At 57.7% G+C, this 1,502-nt stretch overlaps 2 protein-coding genes across 2 annotated transcripts in view; one reads left to right on the top strand and one right to left on the bottom strand.

The window, feature by feature from the left end:
* Positions 1 to 189, bottom strand: part of NKIRAS2 (NFKB inhibitor interacting Ras like 2) — a 2,850-nt gene extending 2,661 nt beyond the window's left edge. Inside the window, exon 1 of the mRNA XM_010724725.2 lies at positions 50 to 189. Coding sequence (XP_010723027.1) covers positions 50 to 189 — 140 coding nt within the window. The remainder of the gene's footprint in view (positions 1 to 49) is intronic.
* Positions 190 to 811: 622 nt separating this feature from the next.
* The window catches only part of ZNF385C (zinc finger protein 385C), a 7,686-nt gene continuing 6,995 nt past the window's right edge, over positions 812 to 1,502 (top strand). Inside the window, exon 1 of the mRNA XM_031557038.1 lies at positions 812 to 1,091. Coding sequence (XP_031412898.1) covers positions 812 to 1,091 — 280 coding nt within the window. The remainder of the gene's footprint in view (positions 1,092 to 1,502) is intronic.

Below are 1,502 nucleotides of genomic sequence, written 5' to 3'. Positions count from 1 at the left end.
CGGCGTGACGGCTGCAAATCACCGCTCAGCGCCGTGCTTGGTGACCTACTTGCGCTGCAGCCCCGTCCGAACCGCGTTATCTGATGGAAGTTGATTGTGTTTGCTAATGAGGCTCTGCTCAGCCCGTGCGCTTGGATGGGCCTTTTTTTCTTTCCCACGTACCCGCGCCGCCCGGCTCCCAGCCACCATTCCCTGCCCTCGGGATGCGGTGGGCAAAGCTGCTCCCCCGACACTGGGAGCAAATTAATCCGTGCTGCTCAGCAGTAGTGTCTTAATTCACGTTGGATTTAGCTTCCATAAATTGCCCAACTGCGGTTGTTTTTTGTGACAATGCAGCATTGTCTGTGACTGCTCAGTACACCAGTGTGTGGGTTCCTCTCTTTGTGGATGTTTTTATCTGCTCCGTGCAGGCGTGGATCCATCGATGTGCACTTCATTATTCAGCATTCTCTGGGAGAAAGGAGCCCGTGAATGTAAATTGCATGTTAGATGCCCGCTGGGTTACAATGGGAGATGTGTCCTCCCCACCGATGTGTTTTTTAATTTTATTTTTACAGCTTGCCGTGCACTGTACGTTTCTGAAGCCAAACATTCATCTCAAGGCTTCTTTCAGAAGTGGCTTGGTGCATTTAATCAGAGTGGGATCCTTATCTTGGCCTTGCAGTGCAGCGGTGGCTTCGCACAACGATACCTTGAATGCACGTGCGTGCAGAGCAGTCCTGAGAGGGGAAAAGCAGCTCTGTGCCACACCTGGCCACGTGTGTCACGTCCAGGGGCGGATGGCACTGCGCTGTGTGCTGCGCAGCCGGCCATGTGCTGGGGGCTGTCTGAGCTGCCGCTGCCAGGACTGCCCCTCACCCACCCGTCCGTCTGCCCATCCTTCTGCCCATCTGCAGCACCGATGCAGTGTTCCCCTCTGTCTCCCCCACAGAACCAGGCAGAAGCCCACTACAAAGGCCACAAGCACGCCCGGAGGCTGAAAGCCATCGAGGCCATGAAGAGCAAGCAGAAGGCAGTGGGGGCCGTGGGCAGGGACAGCACGGCTGACTTCACCCCCGGTCTGGAGGGCGGTGAGGATCCCAGCGGTGCAGGTATGGGCAGGGCTGCACTCAACTGCTGCACCTGCAGCACTGCACACTGTGGGAGGAGCGCCCTGAGCCCCTGCCTGGGGACTGGGGGTTGGGGCCCTGCTGTGCGGCCCTGCAGCACCCACCCCTGTTTGCAGCTCTCACCCTGCAGTGCGCTGGTGCTTTGCCCGTGTTCGGTCTTTCTGGATGATGTTTATAAACACAGATAATGGCTGTGGCAACAAAGTCTTCCCTGCCCAACCGTGGAGTCTGTAGGTGCCTGCACGCACACTCAGGGCTGTTGCAGATAAAAGCTGTGATGCAGCACCGGGGCAGAACCCCTCTCAGAACAGAGAAGAGCCCCTGGGCCAGGCTCGGGGCTGCTTTCTGAAATCCCCGTTCGGGAAAAGACAGCGCTCGCCCTCGGCTGATTTC

Source organism: Meleagris gallopavo, chromosome 29, assembly GCF_000146605.3.
Source record: "Meleagris gallopavo isolate NT-WF06-2002-E0010 breed Aviagen turkey brand Nicholas breeding stock chromosome 29, Turkey_5.1, whole genome shotgun sequence".
NCBI classification, from domain to species: domain Eukaryota; kingdom Metazoa; phylum Chordata; class Aves; order Galliformes; family Phasianidae; genus Meleagris; species Meleagris gallopavo.
Note: the sequence above shows the minus strand (reverse complement) of the source record. Positions and strands in the feature narration are given on the sequence as shown.